At 56.2% G+C, this 20,681-nt stretch overlaps 3 protein-coding genes across 3 annotated transcripts; 1 reads left to right on the forward strand and 2 right to left on the reverse strand.

The window, feature by feature from the left end:
- Positions 1-127: 127 nt before the first annotated feature.
- On the reverse strand, positions 128-16,395 carry DICSQDRAFT_102363 (midasin; the record flags this gene model as incomplete). The annotated part of the gene is made up of 19 exons (XM_007363734.1): positions 128-1,697; positions 1,757-3,416; positions 3,477-3,808; positions 3,859-6,764; positions 6,820-6,964; positions 7,015-7,073; positions 7,125-7,198; positions 7,253-7,364; positions 7,424-7,543; positions 7,596-7,702; positions 7,755-8,085; positions 8,137-8,418; positions 8,471-10,879; positions 10,927-10,998; positions 11,050-13,480; positions 13,539-13,733; positions 13,791-15,359; positions 15,418-15,921; positions 16,091-16,395. The coding sequence occupies 19 exons, from the start codon at positions 16,393-16,395 to the stop codon at positions 128-130; spliced, it is 15,183 nt and encodes a 5,060-aa protein (XP_007363796.1).
- Positions 16,396-17,260: 865 nt separating this feature from the next.
- On the forward strand, positions 17,261-18,687 carry DICSQDRAFT_145504 (uncharacterized protein; the record flags this gene model as incomplete). Its single annotated transcript, XM_007363735.1, has 8 exons — positions 17,261-17,321; positions 17,377-17,414; positions 17,470-17,694; positions 17,751-17,834; positions 17,909-18,103; positions 18,245-18,310; positions 18,370-18,606; positions 18,661-18,687. 8 exons carry the CDS (start codon positions 17,261-17,263, stop codon positions 18,685-18,687), a joined length of 933 nt encoding a protein of 310 aa, XP_007363797.1.
- An 87-nt stretch (positions 18,688-18,774) lies between these two features.
- Positions 18,775-20,315, reverse strand: DICSQDRAFT_179253 (uncharacterized protein; the record flags this gene model as incomplete). The annotated part of the gene is made up of 6 exons (XM_007363736.1): positions 18,775-19,241; positions 19,341-19,839; positions 19,918-19,980; positions 20,042-20,064; positions 20,125-20,191; positions 20,258-20,315. The coding sequence occupies 6 exons, from the start codon at positions 20,313-20,315 to the stop codon at positions 18,857-18,859; spliced, it is 1,095 nt and encodes a 364-aa protein (XP_007363798.1). The 3' UTR covers positions 18,775-18,856.
- Between the last annotated feature and the right edge of the window lie 366 nt (positions 20,316-20,681).

Genomic DNA, 20,681 nt, shown 5'->3' on the forward strand with positions numbered 1-20,681 from the left:
TCAGCGACATTCAAGCTGCGTGCAATCATTTGGCGGGGTTGTAGGAATCAAGATTTTATATTGGTACACAACAGATGCTATCGCACTACGCCGAGTCGACTACTGTACTTTTCCCTAAACGGCACGATCACGCCTCTGCGACCCGCTCAAAGAACTGCTTCAACGTTCCAGAAAGCACGTCCGGCAATGCTTCCACGTCCCTGAGCACAACATAGTACTCGAACGGGAATGTGTCCAAGTAGCGTTCCACCTTCAGGTCCATCCGCCCGTCCACCATGTTGTAGGCCACCTGGTTCATCGACAGAATCGAGTTTTCGTTCTTCCCCGACATGCCAGCCTGAGAGGCCACGCTCTTGGAGTGAAGAGAGTCGAGGATGATGAAAACGAACATAACGCGCTGCTCCTCCGCGCGCCTCAGCACCGTCCGAAGCCGCTCGTGGTCCTGGCATATGCCGTCGGAGATGATGATCTCAAGCTGCCACAGGTCGCTTGCAGACGACGAGCTGATCGCGCGTCTTTCCCGGGCTTGTTCGAGCAATCGCAAACTCGTCTGGACGAGCGAGAGTACCTGGGTCGCCCTCTGGTCGAAGCGGAAGGCGCTCATGACCTTCGTCCCGGCCTGGTCTGTGAAAGGTCCTCCGTCGAACCCATGCAGCACATCGACAGTCTCGCCGAACTTCGCGATCGCGACGTCACCGACTTCCAGCTTGCCTAGAGCTTTCGAGACGAGTGCAAGCGTCTGGAACGCCAGATGCACCGAATGCGACTCCGCCATGGACCGGGAGTCATCGAGCGCGATGAGTACCTGGTACTCGCGCTGGCTCGGGCGCGTCCGCCTCAGCCAGATCTTGTCCTTCGTGAATTCACTAGCAATGTAGGGGATGATCTTCTTCATATTCAGGCGCTTCCCCGTGCGGTAGTCGCCCTTGAGGCGCGTCGCCATCGTTGGTTCTAGGATCAAGCGGAGCTGCTCGCAGAGCGCGTAGGAGAGGTCGTGTGTGAGCGACTCGTACTTGCGCCACATGTCCTCGGCACCGCGCTCGGGCTGGCCAGATGCCTGCCATTGGCGGAGGGCGAGCTCGACTGCTTCTTGCGAGCCTTCCGCCGCTTCCTCGGAAGGTACGGGTCGATCGGATGGAGGAGGGCCGGCGAGGTCACCTACGGAGGGACCAGTCTGCTGAGACCGAATCTCGGTCTGCGTGAGCGCACTCTTGACATCCTCTCCAAGCTTTTGCGAAGTAGGCTCAGAATGAAGCGCTGATGTCGGCGGGCGAGATACTTGTTCCGGGTCAACGTCAGAAGGCTCTTCAACAGGAGGGACAGTATCCTTCGCCTCCATATCCTCGTCGAGGTACTTGAGCTCGTTGAGCTTCGCGACGTCCTCATGCTGTGCGGGCCCAAGGGCCTGCATCTCATCCGCGCCCTTGTCCTCTGTAGGACGAAGATACTCGAGCTGTGATGGGCTAGAGCTGTCCATCTGCTGTTCTGGACGGCTTTGCGTTCCAGAGCTCTCCAGGATCTCGTCGATGCGTTGGCTGATCTCGCGGAGAGCATCTCCTAGGCTCCGAAGCGGGTTGCTCTGCATGGGCTGTGTCCTCGCTTGAGATGGAGCGGCGCCTTGTTGGGCGCGAGCAGAACCTGTACCTTCCTGTCCTTCTTGAGCGGACTCTTCGGCACGTTGAGAAGGTTCGGCAGACCTGTGAACCCGGAGTCATCAGTATGTACTTTCAAATCGAAACCGTCGAAAGGTACATACTGCTCTTGTGCACGCTCGTCTTGAGACGCGCCCTCTTGTGTGCCTTCCTCCTTCTCAGCAGGTTCCTCGGGCCCTCCAGCTTCTCCGGAAGACGAAGGTCCTCGGTCGCCCTCGCCTTGGTGGGCCCCGGGCATAGCCTGGTCACCAGCCTCGCCACTGTCCTGTCCAGTGCCCGCATGAAGATCGGGCTGAGCGGTGGCATCGACTATATCCTCCGTTGCACCCTCGGGTTGAGTGGCATCGTCTGGCATGGCTTGTGGGTTCTCGCCTTCAACATCCATCTCTTCCTCTTCGGCATCCTTCTGATCGCCTTCCCCTGGTCGTTCCTCTGCCGCCTCGTCTCCTTCCTCATCCATTTCGATGTCGTCGTCCAACGGAGAGTCCTTCCGCTCCTCCTGACCGAAGTCCATGTCGTCCGGCAGGTCTAGGGTCTCTGCTTCTTGGATGAAGTCGTCTAGCGGCGCGCCACCCTGTTGATCCTGTTCTCCATCGTCCATAGTCTCATCTTCAGCCTCCGCGTCCTCAGGAACAGGTTCCTTCCCTTCGTCCTCGCGCTCTCCCCCTTCTTCCTGGGCCGCCTGTTCCTGTCCTTTGTCACTCGGCTTCTCCTTTCCCTTCCCCTTGCCCTGAATCTCCTCCTTCGCGACCATCTCTGACTCCTTCTCCTGCTGCTTCGCCGAGTGGTCCTGTTCCGACTTGCCCTGGTCCTTCTTGTCATCCTCTGGCCCGGCCTCGTCTCCCCATAGCTTCTCATCCACCGCCGACGGGTCGGTGGCGTCCAGATCGCCCACCTGCTCCTCCGGCTCCTCGCCTTCCTCCTCATCTTCCTCCTCCCCCTCCTCCTCACCCTCCTTCTCCGGTACGTCCTGCATCTTCCCGCCGAAGTCCTCGCTCATCTCCAGCGCGTTCCCTTCCTCCGCGCGCTCCACATCATCGTCCTCGCCCGCCTCGCCTTGCAGGCCCTCGACCTGACTCTCGTCTTCGATTTCCTTGCTGACGTTCTCGTTCCCCGTGCCCTCGCCCATGCCCATGCCCCCCGCGTCCTCCATGGCCCCCTCGCGGCCCGCCTCAGCCTCAGCCACCTCGGGGGGCTTGCAGAAGCCGTCTTTGGCGACAGAATGCATGACGGAGCAGACGACGTAGTCGAGCTTGAAGAGCGCCTTGGTCCACGCGCAGTGGTTCGTCAGCTGTGCGCGCGCGAGCTCGAGGTACGAGTCGAGGAAAGGGAGGACCCGCGCGAGGCGTTTCTCGAGCTCGTCTTGTGGCGCATGCGTGGCTTCGCTCGCGACGGAGCTGAGCAAGGATGAAACCTCGTCCAGCTTGAGCCAGCGCGTAATCTGCCCAATGATGCGGGTGTGCTCGCGGACGAAGCGGTCAGGAGTCTCGGAGGCGTCTGGCTCCGCGGTCGGCGGTGGAGGAAGTGCGAGGATCCCTTGAACTGAGAGCAGGAGGCGATCGATGAGCTGCGCAGTCGAGTCCGAGGGGCTGTTGGTGTTGGGGTGCGTCCACTGAACGAACGCGAAGGACTCCCTATTCTGAAGCCACTGGAGGAGAGGTCGGACAAAGTGCGCGACGGCGTTGGGACCATCCGTCCATCTCATCAGAAGCTGGATGACCGTCTGGACGTGCTCTAAAGCCTGTTGCACAGTCGCAGCTTCATCTACAGATAGACAACCATCCAGTCAGTCCAGTTCGGCGCGATAGAATCAGAACAGCTCACCTTCCAGGAGAATGGGAGCAATGAGTAACTTGGCGTTGCTCGTCACATCAGTCATACGACGGAACATTTCCTGCGACGAAGCCAGTGCAGATTGCAGCTCGTCCAAAGCGGCGGGAAGCGCCTCGGTCTCCGGCAGCTGCTGGAGATACTTCCTCCAAATTGCCGACGTTTCCTCCAAAGCATTGACAAGCCTCCCGAGGTCCTCTTTGATGCCAACAACGCGAGGGCCTAGCTCAGGATCGGAAGCAACGACGCGAGAGTTGCGAGAGACTGTTTGGAGGCGCAAAGTGACCTCATGCAATTGCTGATATTGATGGATGGCCTCGACGAGACTAGCGAGATGTCAGCGCAAGTCAGAATTTTGCAGGAGGAACCGGCGTACCTTGCTCGCGCCTCGACCGCGAGAGAGAAAGCAGACTCTACCAAGCCTGAACCGCGCTGCAGATCACGAGTACCGATGTCTGGATGGTGATTCGACAACGCCGCTCGAAGATCTGGGAGCAATTTTGTGAGACGTAGGAAGTACGACTCGCTCTTGTCGAACGGCCCGACATCCTCTGCGAGCTTCACCACGACGGGCTGCTCTCTTAGCCAGCGGGGGTTGCTCTGCTGCTCAAGGACCTCAGGCTTGATGTTCATGGCGAGACCGATGCGACGGAGCTCCTTGAGGAGGTCGCTCCACGCCTTGCGCTTGCGGACGAGAAGCGACTTGTGGAACTTATCTTTCTGTTCCTTCGTCGCGTTGGGAGGAGGGGCGGAAGACGCGAGGCTCTGGAGTGTTGCGATAATCTCCGCAGAGAGGTCGTCGACGTCGGCAGACGACAGAGATCCAATGAGAGCGCCGAGCCGCACTCGAAGCATGGACTGGAAATTCCGGAATGTACGGTCGAGATTGACGAGATGGTCGGATCGGAGAGCATTACTGTGGAAGTTGGGAAGTGCAGAGTAGTCGGAATCGAGACGAAGTGTAGGGAGCACAGGTGTCGAAGTCGCCTCGTCGGAGCCAGCGACCCCGGGAACGAGGTGCGCGGTGATGGGCTGGCGTAGGATCTCTCTGAACTTCCGGACGCACTTGTATAATTGGCGGTGGGTCCTCTGAGCGCTTTGCTTGAGAGCATGCACGTTGATGTCCTTCCAGCTCGCGAGCTTGATGAAGTTCCGGATCTCTTTCTCCAGCTCTTGCTGCTGCGACGAGAGCGATGTGTTCACACGAGGGACGAATTGCGAATAGTACTTCCGAGTGAAGTGGAGTATGCGGTGAGCACGGCGCGAACCGGTTGAACGCGTCCCAGCTCGACTACGACTGAGGCGAAGGCAGTAACACTCGAAGGCTTGCAGGAGGTTGAGACGCGCAATGTACTGTCCCAAAGGACTGGACATCATGTATGAGTCGAGGAGCGGCACGAGCCCTTCGAGATATCTTGCCAATGCTCCCACGTCCCCATCTGCTTCCTCCTGCGATGCAGCCTCGACACCACGAATTGTTGCTTCGTATAGCCGGAACCACCAATCCGAGGCCCCATCTGCGAACTCCTGGGCCTGGGTGCGGAGTAAGCCCTGCCATGAAGACAGCTCCAAGCGACGCCAGGAAACGACCAAGGAGACCAGCTCGTGTTGGTAGGTCTTGAGCGTGTTCTCTCTGTTGGCGTACATCTCCCAATCTTCCATCTGTAGGAGAAGCTGCTCAATCGCTGACAAAATCTTCGCGACTGGACTGAATATATCGAGGGTTAGGATGGCATCGCAGCGAGTCTTGAGATGTTGCAAGACCATCTGATCTGGCCATTCCTGAATGAGGGCCGCCAGCCTGATCGACATGCGCTGCAGGACATCGGAGGACTTTCGAAGTTCAGGGACACTAGGATCGGTATAGAAGTTGTAGGGTCTGGGCTCCGCACGTGCCGCATCGCGCAGGACGGCGAGACGATCGAGCAGAATGGAGATCTGGTACGGGCGACTGCAGCGGTCCAAGGTCTCTGGGAGGGAGGCCGCCTTGTCGGTGAGAATGTCATGCACAAGCGTCGCTCGGAGTTCCTTGGAGTCGATCGCGGACGCCGCCTGTGGAGAGAAATGGACAGAGCCGAAGAGAAGTTGATGGAGAGTGGCGAGCCTCTTGACGTTAAGCGGATCGATGAGATCGGCCAGCTTCCGGACTTGCGCGGTCGTCGAAGACGGCGCTGTCTCCAGCAAGTCCTCGTACTCCGGAAAGAGCGACAGGAACTCTTGCTCCTCTTGCTCGGCTTCTGTTGCAGGATCATTGACTTCAGTCTTGTGACGGTATAGAGATTGAGCTTCGCGCTCCGCCTCTTCCTTCCTAGCTTTGTCGACCAGCCAGAGACCAAGCGATTGCTCGTATACGCTCTCCACGAGTGGCATGTAGGACTCCACCTCGGTGCCCGAAGCAATCTCAGAGGCAGCTGTCGACAGCTTCCACAAGACAAGAGACAGAGTCGTGCTGTTCGTTTGCTGCGTCGTATCCTCGTGAATGGCTTGTGATCCACAAAATGATGGAAAAGAAACGAGTGCCTCCGCCACCATGCTCTCTTGGCTGGCTAGAGCGGTGGTGCTTGCGTCGGCGAGGAGTCGAAGACCGAATCTCAGCTGGTGGAGAGCAAACTGGATTGGAGCACTGATATCCGTGTAGTCGCTGTATACCCTGTCAAGTCGCTGGGAGAACGCGGCTGTGGACTCCTCAATGACCTGTTCGCGCATCGAAGCCGACTGTTCCTGCCTTCCCAAAGCCTCGACGATGGCATCGATCTTCGGGGCGATGATGACTTGCTCCAGGAACTGAGAAACCTCTGTCCAGTATGCGTGGAGCCGTGCGAGGTCCGAACGCCGGGGGTTCTCTTCAACACTGTCCGCAGCGTGACTTTGCAGACCCTCGACTACTTGGGAGAGGTACGTGATGGCTAGGTTGGTCCGCCGACCGAAGGTGCGCCGCTCGTAGTCGCGGTGGAGAGCAAGCTCCTCTAGGAGGAGCGATCGTTGCTCAGACCGGAACTTCCGCGAACATTGTTGTATCGCAGCAGGGTCGAGAGGGATGCTAGGCACGTAGATATGGAGAAGCAGCCTGGAAAGCGCGATCCAACACCTGCCTAACGCGGCCCACGAGGGCATGGCACCATCCTCCAAGAGCGTCGTTAGGTATGGGCGCAAATGAACTTGATAAGCGTCCACGAAGGCCAGGTTCGGTACGCTGTCCAAAGTCGACAGAACGTCCGCGAGGGAAGAAGAGCCTGCGAGTGTTGAAGACGAGGGAGGATGGGACGCCAGGCAAGATGCCACCTACAACAAAGGTGAGTAAGCCGTGAACATAAGTAACACATGAGAGAGATTGTACCTTAAGTGCAGTTCCCCCCAGCAAACTGAGAAGCTGTGCCCACAGGCCATCATGAGCAACAAGCGATCCTGACAGGAATGCCAGCTGCCGCTTCAAAGCACACTCGTACTCCGGCAAGCTATCCATGGGCCTCAACGATTTATCGCTAGTACTGATATTAGTGGCGAGAGTGTACCGAAGCGCACGCATACTCACCAAATCAGAATTGTGCTGCATAGCTCGACAGGATGACACAGAGCTGAGGGACTAGCCATCTGTTGACAATGTCAGGATCACGCAACAAGGATTATGGTCGGATCGCTCACCCCAGCGACAGGCGCCGCCTCCCAGAGCTGTGAAAACCACTGCGTTTGCGACTTCACCAATACTTGCAGCATTGCTGCGAGAGTTTCAGTGGCTATCCGCAGAGGGAAAACAGAATCGAATACCATACCCTCATTTCCTTCTCGCGCATCAATGGCCCATGACAGTTGGACGTATGGAACCAGGCTGGTCAAACTGATGTGACCATCGGAACTGCCGTAGTCGATGAGGTCCCGCAAGACCTGCCATGAGTAGGGCCTGCATGAGCATCTTGGTGGAAGTGGAGTAACAAACCACTTACATGCTGCGCTTCTGACGCTTTCGCAAGCACCGTCTGTAACGCGCGAAGTTGTGCTATGGAATAGCAAAATCCGACGCGTTGGCCGACGCCCGATTCCGCCGTCTCAACCTCGACAAAACGCTATGGCTACCGTGAGCAAGGAAACTACACCATGGATACACAAGGTGCTTACCCTCTCCAGCTGCGACGTCAACTGCGCAAGCGAGCGTTTCTGTTCTTCAGACGCGGCTTTCGGCAGGGTCCACAAAGACATAAGCTCGAGTGTCTGTCTTCGCAAGTCTGTACGAACACGAGTCAGCGCCAACCCGGCCAGTACGTCTAGAGCACACACTGATGTCATTGGAAAATCGGTGGAGACGGCGATCAGCATCATCCAGGTGCCTCGTCATACTGCCGTCGGCGTCTGGAGGAATGCCGGAGGAAAGTGTGCGCCATATCTCTACCAAGCAGCTGCCGGACGTCAAGGAAACGATGCCTTCCAACGCGTTGATGCGTTGAGCGACTTCAGATACACCCTGCGATCGACCTTGTGAATGTTGCAAAGCCTTCCGAATCCACTCAACGATTGCGAAGGCAAGGGAGAAGTCGAAGGTTTCTGGGAACTGCACTGCGTGGCGCAAGAAACGACCATAAGCCACAAGCTCGGATAGTCGGTCGATATCCTAAAGATTGTTAGACCTTCAGATAGATGTTTGTTAACTCTGTGAACGTACATCGTCGCAAGCGCCACTGAAGTCGGTCACGTTCAGGAACTCTATCGCAGCATTTCTGATCGACTCCACGAGTAGCTTGGCGCTTGCTGCAGCACGACCCTGAACACGAGCGCGTTCGCTGGAGTACTCGTTCTGTTGTCCCGTCTCATCTTCGAGGGGCTCTCCGTAATCAATAGTTGCACCGATCAGCAGACGCAAGTGCCGGAGTAACAGCGAGTCAGGTTGATCGTTCTCAGTTGTGTCCGACAGTACACTTGCTCGTTGAGGAGTGGCGTATAGCGGCTTGCAAGATTATGAGCGTCGCCATCCACTTACCTGAATTTACGCCACTCACCTGCGCGAGAAGTGCATCAGGCGGGATGTCCAACGATTGACTGATATTCTTCCGCATTAGAATGGTAGTACGGTATATGTGACTACATTTCACTACCCCCATCGATGCCCGAAGGAAGGATAGGAGCGTGGTAGAAGGGGATGCGTCGCAGGATAGGAAGCGGGAGAATAATGGAAGAGCGTTTGGGGCTGCGATCGATGCCACGAAGTACCAAGCCGCACGAGGAGAAGACAATGATTTCACAGAGGGGACAAGCGTCGGTACCAGACTGGAGACGTAAGCACTTGACGAATCTTCGCCTGTAAGCCGGCTAGCCGATGGTGTTGTGACTCTTTGTTCGGAAGGGTGTGCGTCTGTGAGCCCACGTCGAAGGAGTGATTGTCGTCCGACCGATTGGCGAGTATCCAACCCCAAGTACGTCTCCGACGGAGAGCAGCGGATGTGGTCTAATACACGAACCCAGTCTTCCTCGACCAACGTATCAGTAAGAGCGATTTCGACACCCCGATTCCGCATCGCCCTAGATAGCTCGCCGTATTGACCGTCGGCGCACATGAAGAGGCGGAAGTCGGGATGCGGACGAAGAACTTGAGTTTCACCGTTCACAGCGCCGCGTTCGTTAAGCACCAGGGAACCTTCAATTTCGCAGAGGGAGTTGAGGCGATCGAGAACCGAAGGGTTGCAGAGGTTAGCGCCGTCCAGTAGTAGCCAGCGTCCTTCCTTGAGTGCACGGACAAGCGGGCCGTCGACCCATTCCAGAGATACAGCCTGCAATCGCCGAGCTGATAGTCGCTGAAGTTGAACTCGCACCTGAGATAATCGGGTGTGGTATGGTTCGGGCAGGTTGTTCAAGGCGTCCAAGACTTGAGTGAGGGTTTCCGCAATATGAGGCATAGCGGTAGAGCTTGCTGTCCTAGTAAGGCCTCGTAGCATTGCGACATAATCAGTAGCAGCATGAAGCTTCGAACCATGGGGTAGGTACGAAAGCTCGTCAAGCAAGTCTAGAACCTCATGAACGAGATCCATCACATGGTATCCCAAGTCAGTTTCTTCAAAGCTACCCAGAATGTCTGATGCGTCTGTCGCATTGTTGACGGATACTTCACTGAGACTCTTACCCAGTAGGTGAGCCATCGTCCTGACTAACGTCGTCTTACCACTATTCCGCGGACCCGCCAAGATAGCCAGCCAGCCATGAGCGACACACATGCCTAGAGACTCTAGAGCCGCGAGCGTAGCCTGGAGGATATGGCCTCCTCTAGCGCTGGAGAGATGACCCCCACGCGCGCCGACATAGTGGCCGACCTGGAGGTGAGAAGACGATATGAACGCTGGTGGTTGGCTAGCCTGAGTTCCGTTATTGAAGATCTCTGCGAAAAGCTGCTGGGCTCGAGCGCGGTCTTCGGTGGTTCGAAATCGCTGTAAGATGACGGCAGAAAGGCAGTGAGATGGATGGTCAGGCGGGTTGTTGCTTTGAAGAAGAGTTGCCCATCGGATGACATCGCGTAGGTTGAATTCCCATGGTGCTCCCTCCCTGGCGAACGACCTCTTGACCATGGTCTCTTCGTTGAGGACCGCCATGTAGGCAATCATCTTCTGAAGCAGGTCGGGGGGATACTTGGGGAATATGTTGCGACAGATGAGTAGAAGATCGTTCGAAGACATCTCTTGCACGTAAACCTTCGTGAACCGGTTCAAGAAGGACTTCGGGAGCCCCTTTCGACCGCCCCCTTGATGGAGAGGGTTCTGCGCAGCGAAGATGCGGAAGGAGGGATGACGGAGGAATGAACGTCCTAGTTCTGGGATGTAGACAGTCCCTCGGTGATCGAGGACTGCGTTAAGGCCCTCTAGTACGGACTGAGGAGCAAGGTTCATCTCGTCGAGTAGAACCCAATGACCTTCCTGCAGCGCTTGAAGGAATTCGGCATCTTTCCATGCAAATTGTCCAGCCTGGCCACCTTCGACTGGGAGGTCAGACCCAAAGAGATCGACAAGGTCCGTTTGATCGGAAAGGTTGATACGGCATAAGTGATGACCACAGATGTTTGCAAGAGCAGCAACAAGGCTGGTCTTGCCAACCCCAGGACTTCCCTCCAGCATGATGGGTTTCGGGAGTTGACAGGCTCTAACAACACGCATGACGTTATTGCGAGTAGTCGGCGCTTCGAGTCTAAAGTTCTGGGCCAACGGCTGTAGTGGACCTCTCGGAATGGAATATAGGCTGAATCGAACTTTTGACGGGAAGTACTCGAGCGTCTGACTCTCTTGAACGACGGTGGTTACAGGAACGAGCTCTTGTAGTTTCGCGGCAACGTCCGACTTGAGGCGATCTAATGCTTCTTTCGAGTACGCTGATAGTTGAGGCATGGAGCCCAGACCATCCAAGAACGTCATCTCCGCTGCATGATGCTAACATGCTATTAGCATCGACATAAATTGTAGGCGATGCCACTTACGAAAATCACATTCGGAGTCATTTGACCCGTAGAGTCGTCGCTCAGCGCCGAGTTAGAGAAATTAATCCATGCCTGTGCAACTAACAATAAGCGATCGTATAAAAAAGACTAGACTGCACTGACCAAGATGTCTCGGAGATTCGCAGAAGATCGATCGCCGATGGTCGTACAGAGCCAATCAATGAAGTCCAAGAGTGGCTGAGTCAACTCGCGCAAGGCGTTGTGCCTCCAAAGAGCCTGGACGATACATTCCAAGTCGCGACGATCGGTGATCGGGGGAACCCATATTTCCGTGAAGCGGTTGCGCAGTGCAGCGGAAAGCTCCTTCTTGCCGTAGTCGCCACCGGGATTCATCGTCGCGACGAGCTTGAAGTCGGAAGCGGCTTTGATGACGGGTATGTCAGAATCGTTTCCGCCGCGTTCAGCGAGCACTATAGTACGACCGGTCTCGAGGACGCTGTTCAACCGCTCGAGTACGGAATCATCCGCTAGAGAGATCTCGTCCAACAGAAACACGTCGCCGTTGCGCATTGCCTCGATGAGAGGCCCGTCGCGCCACTCGAAGAGAGCAGACAGCCTCTGCAAGCGAGATCGAAGATTTTGCAGCGCGGCGACTTGCTCAGGGGGTACAGCTTTAGACTTTAGGAGACTGTCGATAGAGAATGTCAAAGAATCCACATCTCCAGTCACATTCAGAATGCCGAGCTGCGATATGGCGGCAGAAACCTCCTTCAAAGTCTCAGCCTCAATAACCGCTTTGTTGCGGATAGGTCGGAGACCGCCGATGAGATCCGCCGTCTCTGTGTTTTGGTGACAATTGACCGACCGAAGAGTGCGACTCGTAACCTCCGCGTAGAGTTGACAGACCGATGTCTTCCCACACCCCGTCTCTCCAACGAGTAGTACAGGTTCGTTGAATCGGAGAGCACGGGCCGTGAGGACGAAGAGACGTTGCATCGCTGACGTCCACACAACCTGCGATGACGAGGGGATGGTACATCCAAGGAACTCCGCAGGGTCGAATTTCGGATTCTGGAGGTCATAGAGACTCGACTCATCGATGCGGACCTTCATGATGGACTCGATAATCTCTTTGACGACAGCCTTGTCATCGTCTCGACGAGCACGTTCTGCAAGAAGCATGTATCCGTTGGCAGCGAGCTCTTCGTAGCTCATCGCATCCCGACCAGCCCATCGGAAGAGGTCACGAAGAGTGGCGAACCCTTGCTTGCTCTCGAAGACGCGACTGGCCTGCCGGCGCTTCTGCAGCTCGCGGAATACGCTCACGATGCGCTGCCCATACGAAGGCGCGATGCGACACCGCTGGCACAAGATCGTCTCCAACTCCGCCTGGGGCACATCCTCGAAATGGACCTCAAGGAATCGGTTGCGGAAGGCACGAGAAAGCACCTTCCGTCCTGCATACAGACCAGGCGGGTTCTGCGTTGCAAAGAGCATGAAGTGCGGATGCGGGCGGACGACCTCCTGCGTTTCCGGTATGACGAGTTCGCGGTTGTCGTCGAGAAGACGGTTCAAAGCCTCCAAGACGTCGGTGGGTGCGAGGTTCAGCTCGTCCAGCACGATCCAATCGCCTTGACTCAAGGCGCGGACGAGAAGACCCTCCTTAAACACCAGCTTGCCCGTCACAGGGTCGGACACGTAAGTACCGATGTATTCTTGGATATCGGTGTGCTCGTGGTTATTGATGCGCACGAACCTGTGTCCGGTACGCTTTGCAAGGTACTCGATTGAACTGGTCTTTCCGCTGGACGTTGGACCTTCGATGAGCACGGGGAAGCGCTTAGCTGCAATGATGCGGGCAAGGTCGACGAGCTTAGTCTCGACAGACGGAGTCATGATGTAGTCTTCTGCGGGGTCTTCCGGCAATGGGCCTCGCTCTAGGTAGAAAGGACCAAACTTGACGAATGCACTGGGATCCCCAGGCGGGAGTGGTTCCTTCGCCAAGAGAGAGCGAGGATTCTTCACCCCAGCAAGGATATGTTTCTGAGCGAGCGCTGTCACAGCTGTTGCGCTCGGACCATCAAGAGCCATAGTGAATGCCATTAGACAGCCTTCCCAGAGTGCCCTCCGTAACGAGTACGCGCTCGCCATGTCCGCGGCGAATGTGAGTGCGCGGGCAAGAGTACGCATGCTGAAGTGAGGCCTGTGATTCGCGCCGTCAGCGATCTGTCGTTCCTCCGAGAGTCGCTTTACAGCCGTGTAGAAGTCCGCGACATCCATGATCGCACCACGGTCACCGACCGCAGAGGCGCCAATGTATTGGGCGACGATTGTGAGCAAAGTCTCCTTGTCGGCGTCGGGAGGAGGGACGTCAATCTCAGTGAAGCGAGAACGGATATTGGGTGGGAGATCTTTCTTCCCGACATCGGTGGCGGGATTCATGCATGCAAAAAGGCGAAAGTCGGGATGACGGGGAACGGGTTCCAGCGAGCCTTGCTCCGTCAGGGTAATTGACGCCGTCGGTCCATGAAGCAGCCCCGAGATGGACTCGAGTGTCTCAGGTGTCGCCAAGTTGATTTCGTCTAGCAGAATCCTATGAGAGACAAGATTAGATTCAAGTTCAACACTAGAGGGACGTTGATGGCACGCACCAGTCACCGTTGCGCAAAGCCCTCACTAACGGGCCCTCGACGAAAGCGAACGCGAACTTGCTCTTGCCTTGCACGTGTTGCACCTCAAATGTCTGGACATCGCGCTCGAACGCCTCCCAAGCCGCCATGGGCACATTCAGCCCAGAACCCTCAACCTTTCTCCGCTTGCGCGGAGCACCTCCCTCGAGCTCCTTACTGCATAAGGCGTCAGTTACTGTAGCGTAGATATCCGCCATGGATAAGTCCACATACGCGTCTTCCTCGGCTTGCTTCTTCCTAATCCTGTCCTTCGCAAGCTTGACAGCTTCCAACCATAGAGCCGCGGCGCGCTTCCACTTGCGCTCCTGCACCGCCTTCCGGACCGACTCCTCAAAGTGCGCGTTTTTCTTCCGACTGAACGTCCCGCCAAACATTTCCAAGAAGCGCTCCTGCAGCTCCCCGCCAGGCACACGCGCGTCGACAGGCTTGAACCCGCCAAGTATATCCGACGACTCCGTCTGGTTCGACAAGTTCAACGAGATGAGCGGACGCCGGAGGAGAGACGCGAGGTGCGTCACCACGCTCGTCTTTCCCGTACCCGTCTCCCCGGTAAGAAGCACAAGCTCCGCAAGCGAAATGGCCGTAGCGAGGCGCGCAATCAGCGAGACCGCAGGCCTGTGCATCGCGAACGGCCGCGTCACGGGTGGCGCAATCTCCATCTTGGCGGAGCGTGCGGGGAGGCGCGTGCGCCCAGCACGCACCGCGGTGATGCGCCCGTTCACGTCCCTTTCGGTGTCGAAATCAGGGACACGGCTGTGAAGAATATAGTCCCTACGCTCGTCTGATAGGCCAAGATGACCTGCGATAACGTGTGTGATGGCCTCCAGGTGCGCGCGACCAGATGCTGTAGTTGCACCAGCCCCGAAGAAGATATCGCGCGCTTCCAGGAAGATGTCCTCCCGTACGGTGGGGTTGGCGAAGACCCGCGCGAGGCTTGTGGGTTGAGTTGGATCCTCATCGACGTCCATCGGTTGATAGCTAGCAGGAAGCAGCCCGCTAACGCGCATACAGAATCTCTCGAGCTCGCGAAGGCCAATATCGCGAGTGGATGCTTGGCTGCCGAGGGCACGCACACCATCCCACAGGTTGATGAGACCCTGGGCGGGCGCACCAGCCAACCGAGGGAACTTCGTATCGATGATGATCCGAAGGTCGCTGGCAGTTGGCGACTCCACCACGATTTCGAAGAACTTGTGCGCACCGAAGAATGTAGGGCTGGGGAACGCGCCGGTGCGGGAGGGCTGCAGAGAACGCGTCGCGAATAACGCGAACGAATCTTCCGCTTCAACAGTACCACGACTTGGCACCTCCAGACGTGCACAACCACCCACCCACTTATCCGGGCCAAGCGACTCGACAAGAGGCTTGATGATGCCGAGAACCTCCATCGTCGCCCGGTCCACGTCCTCTAGGACCACCCATTTCCCTTCTCGCATGGCACGAACGAGCACACCCTCCTTCCACTCGAACGTGCCCGGGCGCGTCGGCGAAGACACGTACGATCCCAACAGCGAACGGGGATCCAACGACGTGTCAGCAAGGTGGATAGTCACGACATGATTGCGAGTGTCCGGAAACAGCAACTGAGCCATGTGAAATATGAGAAGCGACTTTCCAGAAGATGGTGCCGACGTGAGGAGGATCGGAAGCCGCAGAGATAACTGGAGAGCGATGTGACGCAAGGCGCGTATAGCTGTGGGAGTATCGATAAGGGACGCGATGAATTGCGTAGGAGGGGAGGAACGAAGCATCAGAACGCCATGGACGTTCGCTGTCAATGGACTGGGGGTATCCCAGGTCAGTGAGATTGCGCAGAGAGCAGGCATGACAGCCAACCCACCTCAGCTCTGCCGGATGAATAGGCTCGCTAGAGTCAGTTTCTTCGTGATTGTAGAAGTCTTGAGGCTCGAGAAGCGCATCCCTCCCTTGCGCAATCCGCTCCAGCTCCAACACCGGCATGATCCATCCGTCGACCCGACGTGCAGTCCCGTCCAGGTTGGTGTCAAAGTCAATGGGACAATCAATTTCCGAAACCTCGCCCAGTACCTCCTTCTCCATCTTTACGCGTTCGCCCTCCATCATACCCGCCTGCAGCGCGTAGCATCTGATGGCCAGAAAGCGGACCCCATTGTCCGGATGTGGTGCCCAAATGAGTTGGGAAAGTGGTGTGAGAGACCAGCCGAGATGACGAGGGAGGACACGATTAGCTTGAAGGAGGCGGTAGTAGGCGAGCAGCACGCGGTGCAGCGGATGTGAAGGGATGCTCGGTATGGTTTGGGATGCGGTGAAAAAGAGTAGTGGTCCTCCCTCGAACCTTTTGGAGCGTAAGATAGCTAGCAGCATACTATGAGAACAAATTGTCAGCAGGAGTCCCAGGGATAGAAAATGAGAAGGAGGATCAACGAGGTAATTGATCTGCCAAACATCGACACCGTAGGTGACAACATGTGGCCAAGCCAATTACTTTCTTCCTTCGTCTGTGGATATGCTTGGGGAATGAAAAAGGAACTCACGGATACAGCTCTTGGTAGATCTCGAGAAGTAGACAGAGAGCTTCAAATTTCTCTAGCTCGTCGCCGTCCTGATGCAGCCAGCGAGCGCATAGATCAAGAAGCACCGGTCGGAACAGGCCAGCAACAAGCATAGTATATTGAGGTAGGAGTAGTAGCCGAGATACTATGTCAAGCAAAGCTTGCCGCGAAGAGATATTTTGCAGAGCGGTAACGAATGGACTCTCAGCAGGTAGATGTGCGACCAATTTTTGTGTCTGCCGCTGCAAGTCCATGCGCAAAGGGTCGTGGAGGTTTCCGTCGTTCATATTGGCTGCCATGGGCGCGACAAGCGCAAGATATCAGGGCAGACGGCAGCACAAGAGAGGACTCGTTGGAAGAAAGCTTGGAGGCAAAAATCACAGCCGAAGACAGGAACGGGTCAGAAAACTTGTTCCTGCCAAATGAGGTAGGCAAACGTCATGGCGCTCGAACATATGCGCGCCTGCACCGAGGGATATCTGTACTTCTGCACCTTCGCCTCTTCGCCGCATTCAAGTTTGCTCTTGTAGAATGCCTATCAAACATTTTGGATGCAGTCGGTCCGATCATTCATAGTCATCTATTGCATGAGACGGCGATCGAGATCCTGGACCATCACTCGCTCGCAGTGAAGAAACCCCGTCGAGAATACAAATCCGACGGATCGACGAGTCACGAGATCCAGAAGCGTTGTAGATCACGAATAAGGGGTTTCCTGCATGTCTGTAAGTCTGTCTGTCCTTCTTGGTGCATGAACCATGCAACGGCAATGATGGTGCTGTGATCTCGCTTGCAACCCCACCATGGAGCCAAACGGACATGAAGTGCTACTTCTCCCCAGACCATTGTTCCTCTCGTTCTATCACGCCACCACAATGCCACACCCATTCATCCTGACAGCAGGTTTCGGGGCGGACTGCGGTCCACTGACGTCCGAGCTTGTTCATTCTACACGTGCATGATCAATTCAGCTTGATCTGATCATCGCCGCCCGCCATGGCAGTACTCGAGCGACAGTCACGCTGCGGCCGTCTCCGAATTTAGGGGACCCTCATCCCCGTGGTGTATATATATATCTCGCTCGCTCGACCAGCATTGCAACCAGACCATCCCCATAACTTACCATCACTTAGACCTCAGATCCCAATAACTATGACCTACGAGTGGGAGCCCGGAACATACTACGGCGAGGGTTCGGTGGTAGAGTACCAAGGTAGCCATCGACATAGGGTCATTCGGCATAGACATGATCTCATCGTAATCGTCAGGTCACAAGTACAAGATCATTCAGCCTCACACGTCGCAGGTGGGTCCGCTACTCCTCTGCTAAAGTCTTGAGCTCATCGCCTCCTCTGCGACAGGGCGACTGGACACCTCCGGCCACCCCTGCGCTCTGGGGCCGTCTCCCTGAAGACTATCACCACGAGGAGCACCACGAGGAGCACCGTCAGGAAAGTGGCTACAACCCTAGCTACAACCGAGACGGGGGATCTAGCAACGAGAAGCATGAAACGGTCATCATTCACGAGGAAGAGCGCAAGACCGGCTGGGACGCTCTTAGCGACGAACGCAAGCACCAGATCGAGGTGTGTAGCACCTTGCAAATTCCATGAGCTGCGTTCGTGCTGCTTACAATTTTCAGGTTGGTGGTGGTCTCGTCGCCGGTGCTCTCGCGCTTGGTGCTGGATTCTTCGCGTGGAACGAACACAAGAAGAGCGAAGAAGAGGTAAGCACTGTAGATGAGAATTAGCGTATTGTGATGCACACCGGCCGACTGACTGGGTCTTATGCGGTATTCAGAAAAAGCAGCACATGTGGGACCTCTCGAACTGGCTGCGCGACGCTGAGATCCGTACACGCGACTTCTACGGGGGACGTGTCTCAAGCCCAGTGACTTGGGTCTTGGTCGAAGGCAAGAACATCCCCACTGACATCGCCATTGTCGGCGGTGAGGAACACGGCACGCCACATTACATCTGCCGTGGCTGGCACGAGGTGAGCCGGAGCTTTGAGATCTGCGAAGCCTGTGAGCTGATCCATGCTCGGCGATCAGGGCAGTCTCCGTAAGTATCGTGTCACGTCGTCTGCCACTGAGTTCTCGCCCTTCACTATCTCATCACATCTCTTTCACCAGAGATTGGCAAAGCTTCTTCTATCTTCCAGAAGGGCGGTGTCGTTGGGTATGCGCACAGCGAACACCATGTGAGTGTACTCCTATGCATACTCGGGCCGATTCCATCCTAAGACTTATCCCATACCAGCTAGGCAAGTTCGAGGTCCTCGTAGGTGACAAGCGTGCCGTTCGCTGGGTTGACTTCCACGGTCGCTGCGAGCTCGACAAGCTACCCGGTCGCCCTGTCGAGGGTGGTCGCGAAGCCGACGGTTCGCCACTGTTCATCGCCAAGGGAGTCTACAACAAGGCCATCGTCCCCGGCAAGTGCGGCCCCAAGCTCCCTGCCGCGTTCGTCCCGTATGCCAACAGCGAGAAAGAAGTCAAGGTATGGTAGTCACCGGACCCCACTCATCCCTTGATCACTAATTTGTCAATGCAGGACTACAGCATCCTTTGCTACGTTTGAGTGTGACGCTCACATTACGGGGGTTAGACCGAGAAGGATGCGTGTAAGATACCAAATAGTTCAACGATGCCATCTCTGTTGCGCTGCGAAGACGTGAATGTACATTTGTTCTACACTTCTGCCCTCAGTTTTGACCGACGTATCTCGGCCCCGCACACGTTCACCCACATCAAGCTTTCGCTTTGATCAAGTTGCTCTGGATGACTGAAAGCGCGGCATAGATGAGATCCAACTTCGGCGTCGGCACACCCTTCGCTCTCGCCCGGCGCAGAACGCCACCAACGATCGCTTCGACCTCCATGGGCCGCCCATAATCCAAGTCGACGAGCATCGATGGGCGGAACACCGACTTCGGGTTCTCGTTCGCGATGATGCGATCGATCACTGCATCCGAAAGCTCTTCGTCCATCGCCGGCGAGGGTGTGAGCGACGCGCGTGCGACGGTGAGAACCTCCGCCATGATGTCCTTGAGCACCTGACGTGAAGACTCGAGCGCGAGGACGTCGCCTACATGCGTCCGCGCAAGCGTGCAGATGGTGGAGAAGGACGCGTTCCTGTGACGCCAAGATGGTCAGCGACACGCCTGCGCGTGCATGCATGATCAACGCCAAGACCTCTCCCGGTCAGCTGGAGTCTAATATGAGAACCCTCACCAGAGTACCTTCCGCCATCGCGCGACGTCGGCGTCTGGAGCTGCTTCGACGACGGAGCCCCCGGTACGGAGCAACGCTACGAGTTCGTCAAGCGACCTTTTGGCCGTCTCCTCGCTGAAGTGCACGGCAGTGTGGGATGTGGGGCGGTGATAGCCCAGAACGAGCCTTTCATTCCCGTGCTGGACGATCCTCCGGCCTCCCTTAGTGGCAGTCGTGTCGACCCAGCAGCAGCCGGAGATGACTGTCGTTGGAGCGCTGATCACACCCAAGACGTCGAGAAGGGCGTCTTCGATCCCGATGCCGTTCTGGAGCAGGACGAAGGTCGTGTTTGTGGTGCGATCGCCGCTGGGAGCAGTAGCATCAGCTGGAGGGGAAGCGGCGAGCTTGGAGATCAGTGGGGCGAGCAGCGCTGGGGTCGTGCAGACCTCTGGGACGCATTTGAAGGCGCAGATGATGTACGCGTATGTGCGGTCTGCGGCTTCTTCGACCGTCTGTACGACTAGAAGGAAGTAACATATCAGAGAACTTCAAAAGGAGCAACCTACAGACTGGTGAAGATCGATCCTATGCTACTTACCGCGATATGGCTTCCATGCGGTGTAGTTCCCGAATCTGTCAGACTCGAAATCTAGCCCATGCTCTGTGAATCGCCGTCTTTAGCTATACAGTCCGCGAGCACCAGCGGGGACAGCCTTGGCTACCTTGTAGGGCATCGTAGTTCGATCTGATGGATTTAGCATCACTATTACACACTAGGCGGCGGAGTGCTCTGCCAAATACGAACCTGCACACCGCAGTTATGCGTACCTTGCTTGTCTTGTCGAGGGCAAAAGCGTACAACGCACCAATGGCTGGAAATTTCGTCAAGTAAGTTCAGTTGGAAGTGCTGCGGATACACAGCTGGTCACTGATCTTACCGCCAAAACCTACTACGCACACGTCGATGAGACCATCGGAGGCCATGTTCACCGCCATTGATGAGACAGGGACTACTCCAAGTTGTAGGTGATCGCGCCACAAGTACAGTTAGTATTCGGAGACGTCCGACGCGTTCACATAGGCTACGATGGCGACAAGCGTCGAAGGCCCCAAGTCCTCGACGCACCGCCACAACAACAGCTGAGGACGTTCATCTGTCGCCGTATCTTTCATCTACACCTCTCACAAATTGAGGAGAACTACTGTTATGTGAACACTACTGAATCTTTTGAAGTAGTATACTAGTACACCTTCAATGGTATAGGTAGCGTATGCCAGACTTCACTGAACGTTCGGGATGGCATCGCAGTGGCGAAAGCTCACTCCAGAGGACTAGTAAATGTTGTCCTTTGTCGTATCTCC

Source organism: Dichomitus squalens, assembly GCF_000275845.1.
Source record: "Dichomitus squalens LYAD-421 SS1 unplaced genomic scaffold DICSQscaffold_7, whole genome shotgun sequence".
Classification (NCBI taxonomy): domain Eukaryota; kingdom Fungi; phylum Basidiomycota; class Agaricomycetes; order Polyporales; family Polyporaceae; genus Dichomitus; species Dichomitus squalens.